The 25,193-nt window shown below is 37.9% G+C and overlaps 1 protein-coding gene across 7 annotated transcripts in view; it reads left to right on the forward strand.

The window, feature by feature from the left end:
* Nucleotides 1–25,193, forward strand: part of MRTFB (myocardin related transcription factor B) — a 92,227-nt gene that overhangs the window by 8,618 nt on the left and 58,416 nt on the right. For 4 of the 7 annotated variants that reach the window (XM_082200045.1, XM_082200044.1, XM_082200046.1 and 1 more), the window contains exons 2-3: nucleotides 3,426–3,476; nucleotides 21,562–21,728. In XM_082200045.1, the coding sequence (XP_082056171.1) occupies nucleotides 21,575–21,728 (154 nt within the window). In that variant the 5' untranslated portion in view covers nucleotides 3,426–3,476; nucleotides 21,562–21,574. Of the gene's footprint in view, nucleotides 1–3,425; nucleotides 3,477–18,768; nucleotides 18,900–21,561; nucleotides 21,729–25,193 lie in introns of those variants that run through there. The other 3 variants (XM_082200048.1, XM_082200047.1, XM_082200049.1) reach the window with 2 other exon arrangements.

The following is a 25,193-nucleotide window of genomic DNA, read 5'->3' on the forward strand; positions in this document are numbered from 1 at the left end:
CCACCACAATTCCTCCCCACTGGGAAGTGGAGCAAATTTGTCACTTTTGAATTTCTGTAACCTTAGCCTTTTTGTACACAACGTGAAAATCGTTTTTGGTTACCTTTGGGTCTGGGAGCCTGAAGATCTTAAGCTGCTACTTGTTGAACTTAATTACATAATCATTAGCCTCTCCTTTTCCTGGTACTAATCTTTTAAAATTTCCTGTAAGTGTTGAAGTAGTGAAGACACCAATAATAGAAAATTTCTCTTTATCTGTCACCTTCCATAAGGAAAGCTACATGGGAGGGGGAAAGGGTCTACCATAGCTTTCTCCTGACATCATAGATACCCCCACCTGTGTGTAGGCTTTTTTTTTCATCATGTAGCACACCCATACATACCTGAAGTCCAAAACTAGGTTTGTTGGCTCAACTGATGTTTGTCAGTTTTATCATAGTAAATATCAGACTGTAGCTGAGGCCTTATTTCAACTGATCAGGACTATTACCCTCATTGTGTCTTGCATACAGTATATTTGTTAATGCAATCTTATTATTTGCCTATTTTGTAACAGCCTTAAACCTTACCTACATACTTTAAGTTTATTAATTTCACTGGGTCTGCTCTTCGTAAAGCTTAGTTGAATACCACCCTAAGTAAGGATAACCTTTTTTCTTTATGCTGCTTGCGGATCCTCATATGATTTGCAAACTGACTGAGCGTGTTTCTCACTCAGGTTTTCAAATTATTTAAGGAGTTGTTGAACTGCAGTGGAGCCAAGACATACCTTTGTGGGATACAACTTTTTTTACTTTTTTGTAATTAATGTTTGCCTTCTGGGATATGTCATATGTGGTTTATCACATACTGTGATTATGCTTGGAAGGTGCTTGCTCTACAGTCAAAACAGTTGAAAAGGCTACTTTTGCACTTGTGCCTTCAATATTTCGCCTTTAAGAAAGTCCCTTAACTCTGAGTAATTCTGAATATTTTCAAGATTCAGCTGATCATGAAAATTTGTATTTTTGTTTTACAATATTAAATATATTCCATCCTGAAACTACTTATGCACGAGGGATGTGTTTTTCTTAGCAGTCATATTACAGCATCATTGTGAACAATTGTGGATATATTCTTTATTATTTATGTAAAGGATAAATATATTCCCTTCCCATTGCTTTTTTTTCAGAGCAAAACATTTCCTAACTCTTATTTGAATACAGTTGCTATTTTGAAAAGCTTTGCTGTAACACAGTTCAATACTTCATGGTATGCTTTTTAAATGTTTGTATTTTAATCGGGATTTGTTTGTTGCCTCTTCCATTCTATATATTTTGGCTAAAATGGAGAAGCAAGTATAATTTATGTTGGGAATATGCTCCAACACCAGGAGCAAACATTACTAAAACTTGGGTGCTCAGTCTCCTAGGAGCTCTAGTAATGATTGTGATCATTTTTGTTTTGTAACAAAAGTGAGAATTGGAGTTTCCTTTTAAGCTAGGAGTTGATCCTGATCTATGTGGCCTTAAGTGTATAAGTGATATGGGATGTGCCATCCTTATTCTTCTTATCTTGGAACCCCTGCACACAAGGAGGCAGTTCTATCTGCCTGGTTTGTTGGGCATCCAGTGTATTGTATAATTTCTCAGTACTACCTTGCCGGAGGCATCTTTGCTCATTAGGCATAGAATACACCCTTCTCTCCTCTACCTGAGCCTCTGAGGTAGAAAGAAGATAAAGAGAGCTTAGAGTCAATATGGTAAAATAAGATGAGAACCTTTGCATTCTTACTACAGTGCAGCCATTGAATGACTGGAATAGTTATATGTGCAGTAATCAGTGAGGTAATATTTACATAACAGAGTGTATGGTTACATAAACATTGTGAACAAGAGTTATAACATAGGAGTGGTATTCTCCTGATCTTATAACAGTCATTTGCGTATATGAGACTTAAAAGTACATAAAAATTTAAGATGAGCAATTCTTTATACACAATAGTTGGTGCACTGTATATTTGGACAAAGATTAAGACAAACTAAATAATAGTACAGCAGTCACTAGAAACTAACCAGCAATTATCCTCAGATGACCCGATCTTAATTCTATGTATTAAACTGCTTTTAAACTTAAGTTTACATCCAGTATACGTTCTGTATATTAAAGGAGATGTTTGACATAAAGCAGCCCCTGGGAAGGGGGGAGGGAAGTAGTCTTCTCTGCATTTTTTAAAAAAGAAATGGTGCATGTTCTTATTCATTTTCTCTGCAAAAGTAAGCATCATTATGTAGAGTTTTCTGAAATTGCCATTTGGGGAAATATTTCTAATTGAAATATAAACTGGTGATGAAAAGAAGAGAAAATGTTTGGTTTTCTCTTCTAAACCTTTCATTAGAAGTGTGTGAATTTAATTTATGAATTCTTGCTATGGTTCTGATAGCAAAGGCTCGATGCATAAGTGTTTGTATAATGGAGAACTTTAATATCTTTTAGATTGAATTCTAAATAGGAACAGCATAGCAGGCTCAGAACTTAAGTAGCTATAATACTAAACCAAAAAATACCTCAATTCCCAAATGCCATATATAACCAACCTAGAAATACCAAAACAGCAAAGGGCCTTCACTTTGGCCCGAGGTCAGGCCTTCCCCTCAGCTATCCAGGAAGGCCGTTTTAGGAAGATACCTTACGGGGAGGAGAAATGCCCCTGTGTCTCAGGGCAGCTAGAAACTATTGAATATGTCTTCTTCCACTGCCAATATTATGCAGATGTGTCAAGTTCATCCTGCCAATTCTATACCAATTCTCTGCACAGACAGAGCAATGCTATACCTCCTTGCTACTTCAAGATGCAAACCCAGATGTAACATACTCAGCTGCCACATTTTGCACTGCAAAGATGGACATTCACCGAAGAACGGTTTGGGTCATGTACCAGACCTAAACTCAAGACCCGTGCCCTATCTTGCACCCTCCCTTCTATAGTTACTTTTGCAACTCCTTGCTCTTAACTCTCTAGCTGATTTTAAGTCTCCCTCATGCATCCCCCCTTCTTTGAGTCACTCATTTTACTCATTTTATTTCCTAAATTACTGTGTGTTCCTATTTTAACCTATGCTGGTCTTTGACCGTAATAAAGATGATGATGATGATGACGACGACAATACTATTATGTACAGTTAATGGAATGTCATTTTCTAATTCTTTAGCTGGGTGATAAATGTTACATTGTGCAAATCTTGTACTTGAGAACTATGTTAAGTTAATCAGGGTCCCTTCAAATTAGTTTTATCTTCTCCATGTATTTAGTGGAAACAGGAAAACTGGACCTGCTCCAGTCACACAAGGCAGCTTCCTGAATCAGGAACTAAGATTATTTGTATATATAAATAAATGTTAAGAGGAAATTTTAGATTCTTTTTTTGTGATCTTTCATTTTCCAGATTCACATTGAATGTATTGAAGGGACACGATTTTAAGTGGTTAGTGGTGAGGTAAGTAAGTTTACATATCAGCATGTATTAGTCCTCTCAAAACATACTGTAGCTGAAATTTACCAGCTTTCTACAGGGTACTCAAAACTCCTTCAGCCACAGCAAGTTCATCTTGTATACAGCTGTTGGCAACACTATTTTCATTGTTTGCTTATATATTCTTCAGTAGAATCTAAAACTCGTTCATGGGTAACAGTTCCTCATTTTTTTGCTAGATTTCTCCCAATTTTCACTTGGCAGAAATAATTGCTATCTCACATGATTGGCTTTAGATTCCTGTGTGAGGGAATGGGTCTTCTACTCACACAGTGAGAGTGGTTGTATATCAGCCCACATCTTCCACATCTACAATCCCTGTGTCTGCTGGAAACTCTGCCAATGAAGGGGAAACACTACAGAGCAATCTTTTGGGCAGTGGAGGAAAAGGGGAGGGTATAGCTGGGGGGTGGGGTGGGATTGGCATGCCCCTATGCATTTCAGTCACATGGCAAGGTCTTTCAGATCCAAGCTAATCTATCCATTCCAATAATTTCCTAGTTATGCTTTCACATTTAATAATAGTTTCATACTGCCTTGACAGTTTTTCCTGTGCAAATATTTTACTCATTTTAAGAAATCCCATTCTGCTCATTTAGGAATTATTCACTGAATTTCTCAACCATGGATTCTAACTCATTTTGTGAAAACAAATTTGTATTTATCAGTATATTAAAAGATCCATGTTAAAGTTTTTTACTGTTTTGTACTTTCATATTACTCAGATTCTTGAAAATACATCTTTTGAAGTAACTGAAGAATTAAAAAATGAAATATTACTCCTTTGGAATTAAAACACATTTATGTCCAGAGAATTATGAAACTGATTCCATTATCACAATGGGGCTTTGAATGTATTTTTAATCATACAGTAGGTTCCCCTTACCCCCCACTCGTCCACATGACAAACCGGTTGTGAAACTGAAGGGAGTTTCACAACAATTTGTGATATGCTAGTCATCAAAGAAAGTCACACATTATTATGCACTGTAGCAAAAAATGGACACAAACTTCTCTAATTTCAAGAATAGCAATATTTGTGCACGGTGTTTGACCCACCTGCAGTTTGAATTTTGGTTGAAGTCCTAAGTAACTCATGCATTCAGTAGGATGTTGCAGATTATGCATCAGAGTAAACACATTATTACAGGGCCAGATTAATAATACGGAATTAATCAACTTTCAATCTCTGCATATGTTACATTTGTAGAATAGTGGCTGCTGAAATTGAGTGAAGTGTGATGGTGTTTCTCCATGGGTAGTTGCTTGTATTGCAACTTCGTTTCAGCTTATTTAAAACTACTACCACTGTGAAAGAGCAACTTGATAGTCTTCTGTAGGGCAAGGAGGCCTCCTCATGGCCAGTGGTCAGGGATGATGGGAGTTGTTGTCCAGTAGCATCTGGAAGACCACAGGTTAGCTATCCCTGCTGTAGGGAGTGGTCCCTGTGTCACTTTTTCAGTCGCATTGAAGACAAAATGAATGAATTGATCCTTACTGCCTTTTGTCTGTAAACAAAGAAAATCTATCTATAAAGATGCTGTAGTTAATACTGTGACTTAAAATATTCTTAGGAATAAGTTCTACTCAAATCACTTGCTTTGTAATAAGTGTTTATAAGATCCAAGGTCCTAATGTATTAAATGAATGTAAAGAAAAATGTGTGTGTGTGTGTTTTAAATTTCATACCATCATTTTATTTTTTTGAGAGGATAATATGAACAAGAGATCCTATGAACACTTTGTAATTCTAACTGCATTGTGATTTACTATTCTTATGGGGCAGATATTCCACCAACTCAATAACGGTCAACATTGTTTTCAGTTTATCACACTAAGTTTTGGATAGTCAGTTAAATCTTGTCCTTGCATCATGCACTGTTAGTCATGAAATATAAGTGGATCTGTCAAATAAGTTTTTATTAATTAGAGCTTGATTCTTGTTGGCCCCAGGGACTAAACTCTTCTTCCACCCACTCAGAATGAATTAGAGATGTGAAGTGATGGTCTGAGACCAGTAATGGTCTTAGTATTTGCATAAAGGTTATTCTTTGAATCTTAAAAAGTTGTTTTTTAAAAAATAGAGAATACTTGTAAGAGTAAATAAAGTAGGTTTGCCACAAACATAATATCTTTTTAGGCTTTAAAATCAGTTTTTACATTATGTTTACAGTGGAGTGGTCTAAATACAGGCAACATCTGTTTATTTGCATTAAAATATAATTTAAAAGTATACGTTCATTTTGTGATATTGGCTAAGTAGGCTTTGTGGGAAGAGCCTCTCATCAGTTCGGTAGCTGTCCAAATATTGTATCTACATCAAACATGTATCAACATTACCATTTTCAAAGGAAATGGTGGGAAATTGGGCTTACAGGATGTACATCCACCCGTCCAGCTGATTTAATAACTTTGTTGTCGTTATTTCTCTTTCTTGACAAGTAGGTGCTTTTTGTTTTAGCACTTTCAGGCAGCAAACTGCATCACACATAGAAAGCACTTTAAGACTGCAGCCTTACATGTGTTACTATGCACCTTAACCTGGAAGTAAATCCCACTCAATGGTTTTTACTTTTGAGTAGAGATGTATAGGATTGCATTGTTCACGTATTTGCACTTCACTTTTCTAAATCTTCCATCTCTAAAAAAAAGTCAGCTTGTACTGTGAGGCCAGGTTTTCAGCACTTCTGCAAGTGCTTCTTCCTTTCTCCTTCCTCTCAACCAGTTGGAGCACTATAGCTTTCAGAAACCGAAGAGATAGCCCAAAATAGCATATTAGTTGTGCAATATAATTTAAACTCTTCTAAAACCTCTAATAATATGCCTCACAATTGCAAAATCAGTTAAGGTTTTGTTGTATTATGATAATAAAATATTTTATGTAGCAGCCGTAACACAGTATCTTTACTAGGACCGAAAAGATTTGCTGATCCTAATAAAAATATTATGCCTTTGGATTCCCTCCTGCCCCCTCTAATAGGCCAACATGTCTATCAGCAATACTACCGTATTGCCTCGAGTCTAATGTGCTATTGAATCTAATGCACACCTCAATTTTCAGAACCTTGAAACCAAAAAAGGTATTTGCTGGTGAATGTAAATGTGCCATTGAATCTAATGCACACCTTAATTTTTGCAACGTAATTTGGCTAAAAACAGTGAGCATTAGATTTGAGTAAATATTATATTTTAACATTTAGGTCCTGCAGCATAGCTGCACAGAGCCCTTGGGGAATGAACAACATATTCACTAAAACATACACAATGAAACAGAATAAATTTAAACTCTTAATAGTCATTGCATTAAAAAACCAAAAGAACAAAATATAAAAACTTGACTGGTAGATTTGATTCAAGTTTCCTCATTAATCAGTAAGGCCTGAAACAGAATAGTTTTCTTTTAAAAGGCTGGTGAAAATCTAGTTGACCTAGGGTGAGTCTTTCAGGAAAAAATGCTGCTGCAGGAAAAGGACATGTTCCTTGTCATCCTCAGTCTAGCCTATGACAAAGATGGAGATCCTTGGTGTATGGGTATGGGGCTCATACTGAAATGATGCTCTCTAAAAATGCCAAAGCCATTAGAGCTTTATGGTTGAGCTTTAAAGAACTTTGAATTGTGTTTGGGAACCATTATAGATCTCTTGGTACATGTTTTAAGTTCTCTCAGTAACTCCTGATAATGAGGCTGTTGCATCTTGAACCCACTGAAGATTCTGAACAGTCTCCAGATGCAGCTGCTGCCCCACATAGAACATATTGTAGTAATCTAGATTTAAGTTTATCAGGCATGTAGCTAGGTCACCATTTTTCAGGAGTGCTTGCTGCTGACGTACCAGCTTCAGCTGGTCAAGTGCTATCCTTACTGTGACCTGTTGAGGTTCCAGAAACATTCCCAAACGGCACACTTGCTCTTTCCTTGAAACTGCTAACCATTCAAATTAGGAACCCTCAGCTCCCAGATAGGTCATTGATGAATATTTCCATCTTAAGACTAAGCTACTGTTTATTCACCCTTACCCAATCCTGTCATTTACCCCAGGCACCTGTTTATAGCTTTCACCGTGTTATATGATGTCCTCTTGCGCTAAACATCAAGTGAATTTATGCTAGCAAGTTCATGTAAATATCTCAAAACAAAGGGGACAAATTGGAATCTTATAGCACCCAATGAGATGAGGCCAATGTAAGATGCAGGAGAATAATAATCACAAAGCAGTGCTTCCAATCACATAATGTGACCCAGAAGGAGGTTCAGGAGATATATCATACCTCCTTGTGCATCTCTTGGCAATGGTAATCAAAATGGTTTCAGTCCTAAAGCCTAATAATGTGGATCAATATAATCAGTAATATTCAGAAGTCTCAAAATCCTCACATCTCCTAGCATATTAGAAACTGGCAGGTAATTGAGGTCCATATGGGTCATTCTGTCCCCTCCTCCCAAAAAGGTCTTATAGTTGCCTTCAAAGGGGCAGAATACAGTTTTCCACAGAAGAGAGATAAATCTGGTCAGCCTATTCTGACCAATCTGGCCAGCCTTTCCTGACTCACTTAGGATGGGCAAGAGTAGTGTGTACACATGGCTGGATTTGCTTTTTAAAGAACTCTGTATCCTCAGGTAACAACAAATGAAGCAAAATTGATAATTTGAGACTGTGGATATGTCTTACATAGCTAAGTTGTGAGGATTGCCCATTCTCTACAAGCACACACACACATACACACAGCCTCCCAAGTACTGTATGTCACAATACTCCACTGGAGCTTGAATTTGATCAGAATGTAAGCCAAGTTGTAATAGGCCTCTTACTATCTGAAAATGTTTCTTTGGATAGAATGACTCAGAAAACAAGGGCTTCAAGTGGATACCAGCCCATGCTTCTTTATATTTGTCCCAATGTCTCTTCTGCTTTATGTTCTCTATTTTCTGGAATACCAGGAAGAGTTATAGATTCAAGGACATGGGAGAAGACTCATCAGCGCTATCATATAAACTGCCTGAGTCAACCCCCTGTTCCAGAGGCCAGCTAGAGCTTTGACAGCTAATGAGATTGACTGGTAACATTTTGGTAATTCCTTGTACCAATCACCTTTAAGGGATGGAAATCTTCAATGACACATCACTCCCTCCACAGACTAAAGTTATGATATTCTCAATTACCAAAGCAGTATTCCCTACCATCTGGGTACCATCACACTGATTGGAATAAAACATGTAATCCAGAGAATCATCTGCAACATGCATTGTGACAGTTAAACATGGAGACAGACATAAGGTGGCACCATGAACTCAGGAGGTCACAAAAGGGATCTTGAAATTGTCCAACACTGATAGGCTTGAGGATCTCAACACCAATTCTGATAACAAATCAATCAGCCTGTTACTCAGTAGTCAGTCCAGTAACAGAATCCCTGGTTCTCAGGCCTGGCACTGGGCATAATTGCCAGGTTGGTTTCCTTATAAAGTTCCTGTTTGAATGGTGGCCAAAGTGATGTTGTAGAGCAGCAGCTGTTGGCTCAGTTAGCTCCACTCCTTGAATTCTCCAGAGTTGGAAGAAAGGCCAGAAGCAGGGATAGCCCTTAATGCTCTAATCCCATTTCTTCTTTTCCTCACCTGCTCAGGCTTCACTCAAAAGCCCTACCATCCTGTCCCCCATACATTTCTAATAGAGGCATGCTCCACCTTAACAAATAGCATTGTACATTGCTATAACCTGCCCATCAACCTTGTGGTGGAGGGCAGTTAAAAAATTAATAGTACTTAATAGTGCAAATTAATACTACAAATCAATAGTACTTAAGTTAAAATATTTTCCTTGTTTAGCAGGGACAAAGAAAAACAAACTTCACTCCATAACCATAGCATTCTTCTCCAGCTGTCTCCTAGAGAAAACAGTTTCTTTCGGCCTTTGTTCACAAAGTACCCACCACTATATTATCTCCTCCAATTTCTCTGTTTCCTTCCTTCCTTCCTTCCTTCCTTCCTTCCTTCCTTCCTTCCTTTATCCACAGTTTTTTCAAGATGGAAGTCAAAATGCCATACATGGGTTTCCAGAACAGTCTTCCAGACCCATTTAGTTTCAGCATGCGGTTGCTTCAAACTTTGACCTTGATATCATGCTTGCTCCCTCCAGGACAATTGCTCTTGAGATCACTGCTTAAGGCACTGGCTTAGTCTTTTGTTATCCCGGAGTATGCTGGAGTAAATACCTTCCTTTCCAAGTGTGAGAGACATAAACTACTAAAAAGTGCTTCAAACAGTTGAATATTGCAGATCGCAACACACCAACAATATTCAGATGCTATGAATCTTGATCTAAAGTGTTTGTATTTATGCACTTCCCTGCCAAATGAATGTGGAATTAATTTTCAGGTTATTAATGTTTGGACATCTGACAAGCCACTTCTCAAAGTGTTTTGAAAATTAGGTTAACTCTGGGCATATTGCCAGTAGGAATGTGAGAGAGGGGCCTCTAGTTATGCTACCCCGTAAGGTTTGATTAAATTGTGAAACCCAAACAAATCATAAGAAAGACAAAGGCTGCATTCTGCACAACTTTAAAAAATCTTTAAGCAGTGATTTCATAAAACAAGTACATTTTTATAGGTATCTTTAGCAAGACACGCTGCATTTTCTGTAATGTTCTAATATTAGAAATATGCCGCAAAATTAATAATGTAGTTCATGTTTAAACTGTATTGATATATTTAAAAAATCAATAGCTCCAAAGTAACTTTAAAAACATCAACCTTCTCTCTGCATGTTGAATAAAATGTTCCACTCAGTGCACTTAATATTTCAAATAAAAGGTGTTGAAGCTCCCAGCCTGCCTGGAAGTTCCAGTATCTTGCTCAGAAATCTTTTATGCTAATCCTAGATCTTTGGCTCCAGGCTGAAATTTCTCAGTGGTGAGAGGAAACATGGCCTCCACTTTAACAGAGATGTTATTACTGCACATGTTTCAAACCTGAGTGCCGGCATTAAAAATAAAAAAAAGTTCTGAAACTGATGTCTTGTGCCATATCTAGGCATGATGCCCACAGTTTTGTCCTCTGTGCTGCTTGTAGTTTTCTGAGCTGTGGACTCCAGACCTAATATGTGTCTTGTCACAGTTCATGCTGTGGCATGTCTTAGAGCTTGATCCTATGCATGTTTTTGGTTGCAATTCTAAACACATTTTCCAGCAAGTAAGTTCCACTGAGTACAGTGCAATGTATGTCTGAGTAAACATGTGTAATATTCTGTTGTTAGCTCCCTATTTACCGTTTATTTAGCTTGCAAGGATTGTTTGCATCCCAAGTCAAAGTGGAGATTTATGCAGTGGGGGAGCCTACATTAATGGTGATTTTATTTTAGTAGCAATGAGGTAATCGAATATGCTGTTCTTAGAGGCTTGAAATTTGTCTGCATTCATGGAGACTTTTTGCTGGTAAATCTGCATCTGTGTAAGTTAACAGGAAATAAGTCCTATTTAGCTTGGGGTGATTTACTTCTGATAAAACACATTGGGCTATGAAAGGATAATAATAAGTGGATACTCGTTACATATTTATTTTAAAGGGCTCTGAGGCACTCAAGACAGATCACAACTAATCTGTGAGCAATGAAAGTTTGATCAAAGCCAGAACAAAAACTACTGCAATCAAAAAAGGCTGGGCAGCAGATAATGCCAACCAAAAGTCCTAGTTTGAGTAGAAACTAAATTAATATGAGATAACTGTGATGCAGTCAAAATATTATCCTTGGGGATGAAATCTGTGTATGGAAGTGTACTTATATATAGCATGAACATGCATTCTGCATTTTGGATAAATGCATACTTTGAAATGGATATTAACAGTTACTTGCATTAATTACCATAAATATTCCAAAACACTTTGGTTCCTGTCTGAAGATAGATGCTCACAGTAAGTGGCCTATGACAGCAGATGTGAATACATGTTTGCCATCCACCTTGTAATACTGTTGTAATACTATGCGGCTGGGTAGTGTTTGTGAGGTTATCATTGGACAATTCTCATCCTATTTTGAATCCCAACAATGGATTCCATGCACAGAAGCCCTGTTCCACACACAAGAAAAGAAGTATGGAAAATACATTATAGCAGCTCAGGCATTGCATGAAATGCTATGGAAGGATAGTCTGACTGCCATGCAATGTAATTCACACACATCTATGTTCACTCAGATAAGCAAATACTGGTAGATAAGCAAATACTGAAAATAAATGTTAATATATAGCTATCCTTTCCCCACCTCCTTTAAAATGCTTGAGAGAGATCTGCAGTTGTTGTCAAGGCTCTGTTGTTACCATAGATGCAGTTCTGAAATAAACAGAGCTGCTTGGTCTTTTATGGAGAATCACAAATATTGTATTAGTGGCACAGCCCTTCAAAAAGTTAGGACCTAACAAGAATCTAAAGAACCATAAGCCACTGTTTTCAGCAGGATGACACTGCTTTATTTTGCTCTTTATTGTCACCTTTCTATGTATTTCCACTTTTAACTTCACACATTTGAAAGGTGCCTAGAAGAATATGCCTTCTCTTCTTTCTCCACTGCTTCCCATTTTTAAAAATACAATATTTACATGGTGCTGCAGATTGATGACCAAGTTTCCTCAAATTATTCAGTGGGCCACAAAATATTTATTGTATTTCTGTCCTAAAACTTCCAGTGGACATCTGTCAAAGAGATAATTAGGTTCATGCCCCATTAGGCATTCTCAGTCTCCAACTCCACCTCAACATGTAATCTTTTGTTTTAAGGTGTCAGATCACTTTTGGCTTAGTTTTTTTAAAAACAAAAAACCAAAATAACACAATGGTAGAAAAAAACAAAGAAGGAACTTAATGGGTTTTACCCAACTTACTTACTCAGAGTAAACCCATTGAAATCAATATATCAGTAAGTTAATCAAGTATTTAATATTTTGGTATATTTTAATGTAAAAATATATTTTGGTTATTACCGATACTCAGTATTGTGTGTGTGTATCCTATGACCATGATGGTCAAAACAATAAACTGTACAATGCAACCTATGCTTGATAGGACTAATATGGGATACAACTCAGCTTTTATAAGTACTTGTAGCCAGTTTAATTTTTTTTAAGATATGTTCAACAAATTCCAGGAACTTGAAAGTTACCATATCTGGTCTCCAATGCTGTAGCAGGGTCCTTCATATTTGCATAATACAGTGTGCCACAAGCAAGAAAGCAGAAGAGGTTTGGTCTTGTATCAATAGACTGAAGGCGTTCATCTCTACATAGTTCCATCCTTATTCCAGACATCATGATATATCAGTATATTGCGATGTTGAAAACCGGATATTGCTCAGCCCTAGTGATGAGACATCTTTCCATTGTTAGAATGTGAGTATTTAAGCAGTCAGGGCTCTTCATAAGATCCATTTGTTTATCTGGGTATGAGGTTTCATTTTGCTGGGATATGTATTCATCCCTGAAAAACAGAGTGTCATCTCTAAGGTGAAGTTAAACCTAGTATGCACTTCCATCAAAGGTGTTGTAATAATCACATGCTGCCAAAACTCTATTGCTTTATTTTGTGTCATTTTATAGTCAACCCTTCCTTGAAAATGCTAAAGGCAGTGTACATTATTCTCTTCCACTCTCCCATCTCTCTCTCTCTTTCTCTCCCTCCTCCATTTCAGTTGCTCTGTGAGAGAGGGACTGACCCAAGTTACCTAGTGATCTACATTTTGGAGTAGGAATATGAACTTGGGCCTCTCTGGTCTTATTATCATATACTTGTCTGACATCCACACCTCTAGCTAGTAATAGAGTCTTTAATTTGATTTTTAAATACCCATTTAGGGGTCCAGTTGGTGAAAAATGTGCATTTATGTTAAATCAACTGAAGAGTAAACATTTTCATTGAACCAAGTGCAACCTTTCCTTGTCCCTTCTTAAAGAGGTTGGCAATGGCATATAGAAATGTAGTTAATTGTGAGCTTACCAGCTAAGAAGGATTTTATAATGGATGGTTTTGGTTCCTGGGATTCAAAATTTAATGAATTTAGGCATAATACTCAGCCATGTGCTTATGCAGTTAGGGATTTTGGGTTTTGCTTTTAATAGAATATTAATCTCAAAATAGAAGATGTGGTGTGCTTTGAACCTGGTGTGATAGTGTGAATTCTGGGAATTTTCAGTGAAACCAATGTATGAGCAGCATTACTATTAAAGATACATAGGTGTTCTCAACACTTTGGATACTACCTTCATCTTAAAACCTAAGAAAATGGCTGTGCAAATATTTTTAAAGTCCTTTTTCTGTGTTTTTTAAAGCAGGTATGGAGAAGCATGTTTCTCTCTGTACATCATCCTTCATTAAGGCATATGAGAAAGAGATTCAATATACATATTAAACTGAAATCTAATTATTAACTGAATTGCTGTTTTTGAGTAGCACTTGCAAGTGTTGCAATTAAGTGATACAATTAGCTTCCATGGAAGCAGATTCTTAGGTGTTACCTTGGTTGCAAACTATTCTGCCTGAAATGGATACCTGTATTGTGTTATTTGTTACATAACTACTTTTAAGTTCCCCCGTTGATCTGTTAACAACTGATCAAGCTTCAATATACCGTACTTCTCTGTGTATAACACGAGGTTTTCTTTAAAATAATGTTTGAAAATGGGGGTTGTCTTATACACTGATTGTGCATGGGGGGACGGGTGATTGGTTGCAGCCGCGAGCAGGAGCTTGTCAGCGGCGATTTGGTGTGTGATTGGTTGCTGCTGCAAGGGCTGCTTTGGATTGGCTGCTGCTATGGTAATTGTGTGGGTGATTGGTTGCTGTGGAAAGGGCTGTTTTGGATTGGCTGCTGCTGCGGCAAATGGGTGTGCGATTGGTGAGCGGGCACACTTGTTGGATTCTGCGATGTGAGCGATTGTAAGCATTTTCATTCTGAAAAAATAAAAAAAATTCCTTCCTGTAGCACCTTAAAGACCAACTAAGTTAGTTCTTGGTATAAGCTTTCGTGTGCATGCACACTTCTTCAGATACACTGAAACAGAAGTTGCCAGATCCTTCTATATATAGAGAAGGTGGGGAGGGGTATTACTCAGAAGGGTGGTGGGAATCGGAGATTGGCAGATAGCTGAGATGAGCCTGATGAGATGCCAATCTCCGATTCCCACCACCCTTCTGAGTAATACCCCTCCCCACCTTCTCTATATATAGAAGGATCTGGCAACTTCTGTTTCAGTGTATCTGAAGAAGTGTGCATGCACACGAAAGCTTATACCAAGAACTAACTTAGTTGGTCTTTAAGGTGCTACAGGAAGGAATTTTTTTTATTTTGACTATGGCAGACCAACACGGCTACCCATCTGTAACATTTTCATTCTGATTAGTGATTTTTGGCATCCCCCCCAAAAAGCTTAACATCCCTGGGCAATCCCCCCCCAAAAGCTCAACAATTCTGGGCTATCCACCCCCCAAAAAGCTCAATAACTTTGTGCAATCCTCCCCCCAAAACTCTCAACAACTCTGGGCCATCTCCCTCCATTTTCTTAAATTTGAGCCCTCCAAAATAGGGGTCGTCTTATACAGGGTGTGTGTGTTATACACAGAAAGATACGGTATATTATCCTGCATTGATTGTTGTTGTTGTTGCTACTGCTGGAAACTGATTTCTTTTCCAGATAAATGCCTGTTTTGCTTTGTCTCCGAACACAGAAAATTGTGCTACTGTATTTACACTATTAGAATAAATGTAATTCACAGAAGTTCATGTACAGGAGAGATGTTCTCAAAAAGCAGCTGGAAAAGTGTCCTGTTGTGCACATAGGAAACAAACATGAATTTCCTTCCTCTGTAGTTTAATTCTAACGTTTTCCTTGCTTTGTTTGAATCAAGGGCTTGCTGGATGTGAATAAACAGAGCAGCACCTGCAAATTTGTCATAAATGGAAATATCTTGATAGCTAAGCATAACAATGAAATCATAAAGAAATTTAACTGTTTATTAAAAGCTCAGTAAACATCTATCAGCATTAAGAAAATACTGTGAAGGAGAGGAAATATTGCATAAGAGTTTATGACCATTTCATGTGGGGATTCCATTCCCAGCCCCCACATGAATTGACAGGACGCATATGAACACACCCTACCCTGTTGCCTCATTATGCCCCACTCCTGTTCCCCTCATTATGCCCTTTTAGTGATGTGTTTTGTGATCTTTTCTGTCAATTCCAGGTTGGGTGCTGTGCATGTGTCTTTCAGACGTGCATTAATCAGTCATTGCTTGTATTGCTTTTAGAAATCAGTGATGATGCTTTTAGAAATCAGTGGTGTCTCTTTATGAACTGTCAGCTTTGAAGGCCTCAGCATCTCCTATAGTGTTGGCGAAAATAGTTGGATTTTGCAGAAAGCTAAATCCATAATAGTAGTTTATAAGTGTTTATTGCAGTGTTGTAAATTGGATATTCATGAACTTGAAGAAAACTGTTCCTGGGAACTATGAGATCACTTCATGAAATAATGTTGTTAACTGGAACTGCTTTTAGAATGCTTTTAACTGTAGCTGCTTTTTAAATGTTTTAACTATAATTGTTTTTAGGATATTTTAATTGTTTTAGTATTTTTTCATATTTAAATTATGGGTGTGTTTGCCACCCTGGGCTGCTTTCGGAGGAAGGGTGAGATATAAATGCAATAAATAAATATGAGAACCTGGACAAAAACATAGTGCTATCTTTACTAGAGCTATCTATGACAGTTTAAAACTTGCTGCATATAATTTTTGAATGCTTCTTTTCCTTGGAATATCCTCAGTTGGAGGCAGCAAGGCTTCCAAATACCAGTTGTTGGAAACCACAGGAGGAGAAAGTGCTCTCGTGCTCATGTTTCCCACAGGCATCTGGTTGATGGGATGCTCTGAGAATGGGATGCTGGACTAGATGGGCCATTGGTCATAGAATCATAGAATCATAGAATCATAGAGTTGGAAGAGACCACAAGGGCCATCGAGTCCAACCCCCTGCCAAGCAGGAAACACCATCAGAGCACTCCTGACATATGGTTGTCAAGCCTCTGCTTAAAGACCTCCAAAGTAGGAGACTCCACCACACTCCTTGGCAGCAAATTCCACTGTCGAACAGCTCTTACTGTCAGGAAGTTCTTCCTAATGTTTAGGTGGAATCTTCTTTCTTGTAGTTTGGATCCATTGCTCCGTGTCCGCTTCTCTGGAGCAGCAGAAAACAACCTTTCTCCCTCCTCTATGTGACATCCTTTTATATATTTGAACATGGCTATCATATCACCCCTTAACCTCCTCTTCTCCAGGCTAAACATGCCCAGCTCCCTTAGCCGTTCCTCATAAGGCATCGTTTCCAGGCCTTTGACCATTTTGGTTGCCCTCCTCTGGACACGTTCCAGTTTGTCAGTGTCCTTCTTGAATTGTGGTGCCCAGAACTGGACACAGTACTCCAGGTGTGGTCTGACCAGAGCAGAATACAGTGGCACTATTACCTCCCTTGATCTGGTCTGATCCAGCAGGCTATTCTTATATTTTTACATTCCATGATGAAGGATATGTTTTGGAATTTATGGTAAAGCCGTTGATCACTTTCTTGGCCTTCCTATTTTTCACATGCCCTTTGTAACAGTTGTCAAAGAGAGCAAGAGTTATTTTGCCTAATTTTGCCTTAGTTCATAACATTTTTTTTCCTCCAATCAATGCTCTTTTTATATTGCGTATATCCATAGCAATAAGAAGTGAGAGTAAATGGAGCAACTGTTGCTAGGTACTGTGACTCTGTTTCCAAGTTTATATTAGAATTCATAAGTACCCCTTTATGAATAAAATAAGAAATATAATAGAAAAGTCAAATAAAGCTTAACTTCATTTATATGCAGATAATTTGACATTTCAGTCAGAAGAAATTTGGATTTCCAAAATGCATCTTAGCAAGTGATTAATTTTTGGCATTTTAAAGTGCCCTAATTTATTGTTTCCCTGCAGTTTAATTTCAAATGGAGGCAAAGGTACAGCAAAGCTGTTGGTACACTTCTAATTTCATGTACATTTATTAACATGTCTCATTGATTTTAGTGGAATTTAGTTCCATATGAGCATATGCAATTAAATTGAATTTTATCTTATTGATGGAAATGGTGCTGAAGTCACTAAGCAATTTACATTTGTGTTAGAATTTTAATAGGAATTCTGCTCTGAAAAGATTCTCCTAATGATGTATCTATTTCAATGAACATGTGGGAGTTTGGGGAATGTATAATGTCATAAAATGGGAGCAGGGTTATGACAAGCTATGCTTTCTAAAAGCTAATTATTAAGCAGTTAGCAGCTACATATGATTGTAAATTTGATTAAACCCCAAAGCCACTTCTCTTTTTCTATACATGTAAATATAGTTAACCTTAGAGATGCACTTGACTGTTTATAATGTACAAAGAAGCACATTTTCTGGAACATAGGCATGGAAATCTCCAAAATCTGCTTTCCCACTGCCAAAAATAGCATATAAGTTAAGGAAACATGAATTAATGTGCTTTAGCAACCCTACCCCTCAGTTCTTTAACCTGGTAGTCTAGGCTCCCTATGAATTTTCTTTATTTGAAATTGTATATTACAGAATTAGCTGTGCTTTACACACTTTTACACTAAGCTTTCCCAGCCTTCTAGATCCTTTGAATTCCCAACAGTGCCACCTAGCATGGCCAGTGGTCAGGAATGATGTGAATTGTAGTCCAAAACGAATAGAGGGCAACAAGTTGAAGGAAGGCTGCTCTACATTTCTGCTCTCTCCCCATCTGGCAAAACTAGTGGTTGGGATCCCAAACATGTGGTTAGTCCTAGAGGTTTTAACCGCTAGGAATTTCATATCTACCACCAGAACCTAACCTCTTTCACAGCTAAATGATGCTCTTGACTCCCAATGTGAATGTGGCTTTGTTTAGTTGAATTATTATAGCTTTAATATTATTATTATTATTAATAATAATAATATAAAGCGTGACCTAGCCAGTGCTATACACTTTAATCTCCAATTTATTTCAGTGGAATTGTTAAACATGTGCTTAAGCAGAAAACATTAAAGCACAGATGGTGGTGGCACTGTGACAGAAGAAAATGTGTTTCTTCTATAATAAAAAACATTAACTGGAATATCTCTGCATCTGACCCACGAGGAAGTGGCCCCTGTGCCACTCTGGTATCCTATGAATCAAACATCAAATGTTACTTCTGGTGATAAATTGTGGGACTTGAGACTCCACCACACCATGGGTGAGCAGATGGTTGAAAGCATGTACACTACACATTTTTTAAAAAGTTGACTGTTGAGAAGGCAGCGCTTCAGATGAAAAGCCTTCCAATCTGCAAAGGCTTTTAAAGGTAATCACCTGCACTTTGAACTGGGTCTGGAAACAAATTGGTAGCTAGTGCAGTTGTTTCAACAGGGAAGTTACATGCTCCAAGTAAGCATCTCCATTTAATAGCCTGGCTGTGGGAGTATGGGAGGTGATGGTGGAGTGGCTTGATAGCCAGCAAGATGAACACATAATTTTCTAGCTCCTGGTTTTATCTGCTAATAAATCAGCTTATCAGATCTGATGCTTGAACTGAAAGAAATGCATTAAAACATGGACAGTGAAACAAAGATCTCAGCAACAGTTAGATCTGAGTTTAAAGTCCCACATTCCCATCTGAAATAGATTGGAATTGCTAAGAACTTAGGGAGACAAAACTGAATATTACATGGCAAAGAGCTACCTGAAGCTGTAAAAAAGTGCCAAACTTGTGGGGAAAGGGCCAGGCGACGGAGAGTACAGATTGTGAAATTAAAATGGGAAATTATTCAGGCTTGGACTTAGAGCTAATATAGGGAATGCTGTTAGAAATCAAATGGCCAGTGAGAAATAGAAGAGGAAACACAATGCACTTTTTACTCCACTGCATCAGTTACAGTTGTCCTGATGTGAAATTGAAAGAACATGACATTAAGAGAGAGGTCTCCTGGAGTGGACTACTTGCATAATTTCCATACCCTTGCAAATGGTAGTGGTTAGCAACAATAAATCCAAATCTCACTAGGTAATGGGGGTGACTCAGTGCCCACCCCTCACAACCATCCTCAGCCCACCTGGTGGCAAACAGTGTTGACACATCCTAATGAATCTTCCAGAGTTAAAGAATGGCCACTACACAAATTTTATACTGCATATACAGTGGTGTTTCTTGTCAAATCAAGGCCACAGTAGTATATATGAATTTTACTGGCACTCATTAGTGACCTTGGCTAGGACAGAAAGAACATTTGACTGTGGAATAGAAGGCAAGCAAGGCTGGATAATAAAAAAGGCTTCAAGAGGAGAGATGAGTCATAGACACACAAAGATAAAAGCTTTGCAAATGATACACCCACAGAATCTTATCATAAGCAACATTTTACTTTAGCTCCTATTAATGGGAGTTTTGAGAAATTATGTAAGAACTTTAAAGGGCTCACTCTTAACTTGATGGGAGGTTATGAAAGAGAATATGTAGCCAGAATATTCTACTTGGGAATCAGAAAGCTTTTAAAATAATAATAATAATATGCTGTTAATATTAGTAGCTCCTTACTTTAGCTGGACAGCTGTTAAGAGTTGTATGGAAACTAAGAGTTGTATGGAGACAGTTTGTAAAACAAATCCCAATATTTGATTATTATTTTTGCCTTTGTGTCTATTAAAAAGACAAGAAATGTATATATTTGCTCATGCTTTAATAACTACAGGTTTGTATAACAGCATTATAATATGGGTGGTTTTATTTTCAATCCCTTTGCTATGAATCCCTAGTATGGAGTTTACTCTTTCATAGCAGTAGTGTTTTGCACTGACATTTTCATCAAGGCGTCTACCAGCAGTAGCCAAGAAGAGTCCCTTTTCTGTTCAGTCATTTGCAATCACCTGTATACATAATTAACATTAGTTCTTATGTGGTCCCCATGGAGAAAGGTATTTAAAGTCACCCGGGCTTCCTTTGACACGTTAAAAAAATTACTCAGATTATGGTTCTAGATTCAGATAGGTGGCCATGTTGGTCTGACGCAGTCTGTGTGTGTGTGTGTGTGTGTGTGTGTGTGTGTATATGTGTGTGTGTGTATATATATGTGTGTGTGTGTGTGGTCCAGTAGCACCTTAGAGACCAACTAAGTTTGTTCTTGGTATAAGCTTTTGTGTGCATGCACACTTCTTCAGATACAGATTATGGTGTCTGTGAAAAATGGTACTCAGTTGGGCTGTTCTTAACTTGCTATGTGAATACATATTTTGTTTTATTGTTTTATTGAGAGCCAAACTGCATATGCAAACTGAACCTCATGACATTTTTTAAGATTGAAAGTGGAGAAATGGTGAGGAATGGGAAGGGGGGAACTTAATATTTTACCTGATTGCAATTTCCAGTTTCCTTGCATCAGTTCCTCCCTGTGGGGGGAAATATCCAGGGGAAATGGGAAGTTTTGCATGTATTTCTTTTACCTTAAGCTTAGTTTCAATAGATTATGGGAACTAGGGGGCTGGGCCCAAAGACATCAAGATAAAAGAAAGTTTTGCAAAGGGTTCTGAAGTAGGTAAAGGTAAGGTAAAGGACCCCTGGATGGTTAAGTCCAGTCAAAGGTGACAATGGGGTGCTGCGCTCACCTCGCTTCAGGCAGAGGGAGCTGGTGTTTGTCCACAGACAGCTTTCGGAGTCATGTGGCCAGCATGACTAAATCGCTTCTGGTGCAACACACAGGTGTTCTAGCCTACTGTTTTGGGCATAGGGGGGAGCAAAGGAGAATGAACAGAGTTATCTGAGGGAACAGAAGACTTTTGGAAGGAGCTATGAATGGGTAAAGATAGGTATCCATAGGAGGAGAGAGATAAAGGGGCCATGATGATAGGAGGCTTTGAAGGTAAGAATAACTTGTGGATCTAGGTGTAGTTATTGAATATCTGCATGTGATTACTTTTGATCCATTTTGACAACTTGTTGGCACTAAACTGTCCTCTGTTGTCAATATTTCCAGCTGTTTGAACACAATGGAACACTTGGGAACAGTAGAGCCAGAAGATGATTCAGGATTACTACCACGCCTAGCACCTAGTCCACACAGTGAGGCAGTTGCTCATGAATTTCAGGAACTCTCCTTGCAACCCATCCAATGTTTGCCTCCCCTCAATGAAAGGAAGAACGGTGAGTACAAAATATGACAGATGTTTGGTGTAGCTATTAAACAAAACTGAATTGTTACTTTTTTATTTAAGTGTTCTGTGATTTTACGCCCACTGAAAAAATGAATATGTGAATGTTGTCCAATAATGTTGCAAAATATGCCATATACTCTATATCATAAACATTTATACATGTTTCCCTGCTTGAAATACCAGGTGTTCATCCAGTGCTTGCCTAATGTATTCAGCACATCTGATGAATGCTGAGTACTTCCAAAAATATTAATATCTAGTTTTGGAGTTATCAGTTTTACATTTACTTTATTGGGCATTTATGGAACTTAGCGGTTGCTAGTTTTATCTCTTCCTTTTCTGTTTCTTTTGGCTAAGAGACAGGAGATTTTAATCAGGGCATGTCTGTTCTAAAACTGAAACATGTTTCCATTTGGTGTGGTCTTCATTCTTTGCATTTGTTTAGCAAAGCTTACATTTGTATGTGGTCATCTGCTGCTTGTTCCCTGTACAGTTGTTTCCTATGTACTTGCAGCTGTGTTCTGAGGCATTTGGGTTTACCTTAAAGAGATACCTGGCTATAATTTGTGCACTCCTAACAGTAAACAATTCTACTGTCTTTTAAAATTTCTATAATAACTTAACATGGAGGCAACTGAGGACAATTTTTGGAATGGGGTTAGAAAGTATCAAGTAAAGAGCAATAGCAAATCCTACCATCTGAAGCAGAAGCAGTGTACAAGAATAACAATACAGTTGTCAACACCACTGTTTCACATTTCCTTGTAACATCCAGATTTCAGCAATGCATTTTACGTGGGTCTTCCTCTAAAGCTTACTCATAAATGTCTGTTGGTTTGAAATACAACAGCCTGATTATTGACTGGAACTGATCAGTCAGAACATAGCTGACCAGTGTTGAAACCACCTTACTGGCCTCTGATCTGTTTAATTTAAAGTGCTGGTCTCAACCTTTAACATCTAAAGTTGTATACCTTTTGGGACCCAAGTTTTTAAAGCAAAGGAACCATTCACACAAACTTGCTCAGTTAGAAGGATTGAGTTGTATCCAATGGGACTTCCTCTTCCTTTCCTGCAAGCCCTTCCTGACATCTGCTCCAGAGGATTCCCTCTAGATTTTGATGGGTAGAAGGGGAGAGAGGGCAAAGTTGTGTCGTGTGAAAGGAGCACAGTGTTGGATGCAACCAATAGTTGTCAGAGACCCTCTTCTGTCAAAAAGTGAGGTGGATTCCTGAGTATCTTCTTCAGGAATGCTCTCCTATAGGATTTGATTAGGTTCTTGCAGGAGATATTTTTATTGTCTGGACTTTTTAATGCTTTTAATTATTAATCTCTTTAATGTTGCTATGGGGTTTTTTTTGGTTTTTTTTTAGGATTGTTAGGTGAGGTTTTACCATTGATCACTGTTTCTTCTTTTTAATTTTGAGATGGTTTTAATGGCTGGTTGAGCCATCTTGAAAATTACGTTTTGTAAGGTATGAAGGAAATTCTTTAACAATCCCTTGACGAGTTGCACCTTTTTATAGAGGGATAAACAGAACCATGAAGAAAAGTTAACACTCTCTAATCCAGCATAGTCTTTCTCATAATGATACTTCACCGTGCTCTAACTGTATCAATTTTATGAGAAACTGGTGCTTCATTTAATCAGAAAATGTTAGAATTGTATCCAGTGTTATTCCTACTTAAAGTAGACCCATTGAAATCAATGGACCTAAGTTATGTCTATTTTAATTCTACATATGTAGAATTTCAGAATGTCAAGTTTTGTGATGAAAAGATCCTTATGTGGAAAAGAGAAGGAGATTAGAGCATGAGAGCAGATCCAAATGCACATTCCATTGGCAGTAATGCAGTGCTGACAGGCAACATTTGTATTCCTGCCCTGCACATGGAAGCATCTTCTCTGAATCAGATCACTTATCTTTAGATACCCTTGTCTGTTCAGACTTAAGGCTTGCTATGCTTATGCATAAATACTTAGCATTGGATGCACCAGCATCTAAGAGCAGCATAAATAAGGCTGTAGTTTTGAAAAGCTCTGTTAAAAAGAAAGTCTGGCTGAATAGAGTGGGACTTACTTCTGAGAAAACAAGTGTAGGATCATGCTGTGCATGTATCTAATTTTCTTGGCTTTGGCTCTTCAGCATAAGGAAGTAGCACAGTGGGTTTGTACAAGAAATGCTTCCAAGTTGATTCACAACTTGAAAATGAGTGCTTAGATTTTATAGCATCTTATTGGTGATTTATTCTGAACAGACTGGATTTCTTCCAGGACTTCCAGCACTCTTTTCAACCTAGAATTTGGACAGGTATTTATTGTAGTTTCCTTTGCAGCCTGAAACAAATTATTCAACCTCTGCGTGTTGTGACTTGATTCTGCAGCTCATATTAAGAGTAAACTTTTTCTGAAAGAAGACACCTTCAGAAAGTTGGCGAGTGTGACTATGTGCAGTGCTTTATTTCATTTGATCATATGCGTGTCAAACTGGTAGTTTCTAGCTTTTTTTAAAAAAAGATTGATTTGTACATTCAGTACTCAGTCTTTTATCTTCATTTTCCTATTTCGTTGTGGATCTGTTCTGACAAGAACTCTCCTTGTGTCTTAACAGTACTATGGTAACAACTGGCAGGAATCCATTGCTATTGTCTCGTAGAGGTGATGGGCATTCTCACTGCAGTTTTGATACATGAGGATGTTTTCTGAGGGGCAAGATAATGGACAGTCAGGTTTGATATTAACTTCGAAGGAAGATCTTGATGGTTTGCTTTTTAAACATAGGAGAATAAGGACATTTAAGTTCTCAGGGCATATGGTATGGTGAGGTGCCAGTTGAGGGGGAGGGGGAGAAAACTGGAGAGGGTGAAAAGGGAATTAACCTGCTAAAGCTGTAATAGGTTTCTTGGATTGGGTGGAGGGAATAAGATTTTCTGAGAAATTAGTTATGAGATTTTTTTTTGCAGGGGGAAATCTCCCCCACTTTGTTTGTTTTGTTTCTTTTTAAAAATGAATTCATCACACTTTTAAATAGTCGTGAGTACAGTCAGACAAAAAAAATACTCTGTTGCTGTTTTACCAGTACATCTGGAGTTTAAAAATAACATCGTACATCATGTCTAATAGAGTTCAGTGGGTCATGGGTACAACCATGAACAGCTTTTTTGATTCCGTCATAAAAACACATATAAGGGGTTCGTCTGTCTTCTCAGCTTGGGATCAAATGTGGACTAGGAGACTGCAGGAAATTATCTGTCCTCTGAACTGTTTGTTGTACACAGCAAGTAGATAAGATCAACATTCCAAAAATGTAACACCTTTAAACACGTTCATCAAAAGGCTTTTGATAGCTATCTTGGATTTTGATTCTTGAAGGTCCTTTCCCCTAAGTTTAGGACTGGCAACTTAAATCCAATGTTAGAGATACTTTGTATAGCCTACAGATTTTCTTCAAAG

This window comes from Podarcis vaucheri (assembly GCF_965113315.1).
Source record: "Podarcis vaucheri genome assembly, chromosome: 14".
NCBI lineage: Eukaryota > Metazoa > Chordata > Lepidosauria > Squamata > Lacertidae > Podarcis > Podarcis vaucheri.